At 47.4% G+C, this 3030-nt stretch overlaps 1 protein-coding gene across 1 annotated transcript in view; it reads right to left on the minus strand.

Moving 5' to 3' along the window:
* Positions 1–497: 497 nt before the first annotated feature.
* Positions 498–3030, minus strand: part of LOC119278583 (amino-acid permease BAT1 homolog) — a 4244-nt gene continuing 1711 nt past the window's right edge. Inside the window, exons 2-7 of the mRNA XM_037559912.1 lie at positions 2679–2697; positions 2357–2576; positions 1816–1997; positions 1370–1659; positions 988–1117; positions 498–845 (exon numbers count right to left, since the gene is read on the minus strand). Coding sequence (XP_037415809.1) covers positions 498–845; positions 988–1117; positions 1370–1659; positions 1816–1997; positions 2357–2576; positions 2679–2697 — 1189 coding nt within the window. The remainder of the gene's footprint in view (positions 846–987; positions 1118–1369; positions 1660–1815; positions 1998–2356; positions 2577–2678; positions 2698–3030) is intronic.

Genomic DNA, 3030 nt, shown 5'->3' on the forward strand with positions numbered 1-3030 from the left:
GCGCCTCTACTAATTCACACCCTAGAAACTGGCCTTGAGTGGCTGGATCCGGTGATGGAGGCGCTCGAGCGCTGCTCCCTTACTGAAGGCGTTGTTGTTGAAAAACATCGTCGTTTGTGTGATGTCATGAGATGGTTGGTGCGGATATGGTCATTGTTATAGTTTCCCTATCGCGCATCTAATCGCTTTGAGTTTTTTTTGTCGCCTACGCATAGTTTTGGTCTTATGTGATTTTGCTATTTTGCTAGCGTATTTTGTATGTGTGTGTTCGTGTTGGTTGTGTGTATTCTAACTATGCAGAGGTCGAGTGTATACTCATTATGTTATGTATCCTGTAGATGCTCCATTTTCAGCCAATAAAATTCACCTTTGTCGAAAAATGCCAAATTGTCCCAACGACCAACCTACCTAAAGAGCCTTCTTGGTAATACAGCTCCATGTGTAAACCCATCAACCACATATCATCAAATAAACTAAAGTTTACAAGGCACAAAATTCTACATGTCAACATTTACGATGGGTCCTTTGAACCAGAACCGGGCATGGAACACCCATGAGCCGACACTGAGCAGTAGCACACCACCGACGGCCACGGGCGTGTAGTTGAAGTTGTCCTTGGCGATTGGGTACGCCACAGGCAACGAGAAGAGCACAGTGAGCAAGGCCACCCAGAGGACTGCTGCCCAGCCGATGACAATGCTGTACCTCCCTAGGTGGAATGGCCCTGGGCTGAATGACCTCCGGGCCGTCGTCACACGGAAGAAGATGGGCAGCACGTAGGAGATGTACTGCCCTAGTGTCGCAATCGACACCATTGCTTGGAATGCCACCTGGCTTCCGAGAGACTGCATCCGAAGACAAGAAACACACACAAAAATAGGAACGTGAAATTTTATGTGATAGCATGCCCTTGACACGAATCACGCGTTCGTGTTGTAAAGGTTTGGTGCTTCGGGTCGAGGTCGAGATGGCAGAGGTATTACGCACCGTGAGAGCCATTATGAAGGCGACAACCACACAGAGCCACACAACATTGAGAGGCACCTCGTTCCTGCTCACCCGGTGCCACACCTGCGAGAACGGCATCGCCTTGTCCCTCGAGAAGGCATAGCCCATCCTATATGGAAATGTGATAGCAACTTAGCAAATAGTCATTAGGTTCCAAATATTATGGATTTGTCATAAATAAAAGATATAAAGTTTGACCAAGTTTATCGTAAAATATCAACAACTACAAGACCAAATTAGCTTCATTAGATTCAGCATAAAAATATAGAGAAACTTAACTTTGATATTGAATCATTTGGAAACAAGAAATATCAACACTAATATGTCAGATTGCTATGTGGTGGTTGAATCACTATCAAACCTTGAATTACTGGCGACACATGCAACACCCGCGAGGAAGATGCCGAACGCGACGATGCCTATGCAGACGAGCCCTCCGACCCCACTGCCATACCTCCGGTGAAAGGCGGTGTAAAGCGCTTGCGCAACGGCGTACCCGGCAGCATCATTGCCGGGGTCTAGCAGGTATGGTATGTTCGTCACGATGGACGTTAGAGCTACAAGGAAGATCCAACCAAACACGGTCGAGAGAGTAACAGACATGATGATCCCGATCGGTCCACTCCAGTCCGCGTTCTTTGTTTCCTCAATCTGCACATTTATTCCCGATAATGTGAGCTTTGTTGACCCAAATGTTTCATTGAGGCGATATAACTGCACTCGAGCACATATATATGCGCAAGCAGATAAGACAAATAACCATCAACATGAGTAGCTACCAGAATTGGGACAGGAGGAGATGTGTACCATGTGAGCCGATGCATCATAGCCGAGCAACGAGTATTGGCTCGTTAGAAGCCCCAACGCTAAAATGTAGGCCTTGCCATGGATCCCCATGCCATTGTCCGTGTTGAAATGTGTAAAGATGAACTCAACACTCGCTCTTTCCATGGCAACAACCGGAATCATGATCACCAGGGCAAAGGCACCTAACATTAACATATGCTATGTTCAAGAACAATAAGTTGACTTCCCGACTATCTACTACAACAATGTTTGCCCGGCTCCGACGAGGGAGGAGCGATGACGGCAGCGCGCCTTCGGCTCGCTCCAGAGATTGTAGTCGTCGCTAGATGGTCTACAGACCTGGATGTAATTTTTATTTCTAGTGTTTTTTGTACTACCTTGACAGTTGATGAATAGATCGGAAGTTTTCGCGCAAAAAATAAGTTGATCGGTAATCACATAGTCATATTTCCAAATGCATCTTCTGAAGAAGGAAAAAAGACCCTCTCGACCTCTGCATCGATTGATGCCAAATGCCGTAACCCTCATAATGATTATATACCTGCTGTGTTCCAAAATGCACCGAGGTGGCCGAACCAGGACAACCACCGTATGGGGAGGCTGTTGATGAGCCCGTGCAGGACGAGGAGGGAGCCGTGGATGGCCAGAACAACGTACTTGGAGGCCATGTAGCCACCGCCGTTGGCTCCACCGGTGCCAAGCAAGATGATCACTTGGACGAGCTGCGCCAACGAGAAGTCTGTGCTGGTGGTGAGAGCCCACTGGAAGATTTTAGACAGGAGACCGGATTGTTAGGAAGTTTGTCATGTGGGTGCACCATATCCGCTTTGAACCAAATATACCACCAACATGTTTGAGCATACCTGCCCCACAAGGTTGAACCTGCAAAAGGTAAAATGGAATATAAGATATAACATAACCACCAACGTTGATCGGAGCTAGTAACATAGAAATAAATAAGGACTATTGTTTGTTGAACCATATCACATCAGCCCAAGCTTTTGAATGGACATGCAATTCAATATCGTGTTTGCTATATGTAGGTTGTCTGCATTTTGAATGCGGGTCAGATGATTCGGGGGAGAATGGGAGGTGTAGATTCAAGGCCGAGCCAGGGACAACGCGGCAGCGGTGTCGCCAGTGGAGGGGATTCTGAGGTTGACGGGTTGGAATGAGGGGGAGGGGGGCTGCCGGCGAGAAGGTGTCTGTGTGTGT

This window comes from Triticum dicoccoides, chromosome 3B, assembly GCF_002162155.2.
Source record: "Triticum dicoccoides isolate Atlit2015 ecotype Zavitan chromosome 3B, WEW_v2.0, whole genome shotgun sequence".
In the NCBI taxonomy this organism is placed as follows: Eukaryota; Viridiplantae; Streptophyta; class Magnoliopsida; order Poales; family Poaceae; genus Triticum; species Triticum dicoccoides.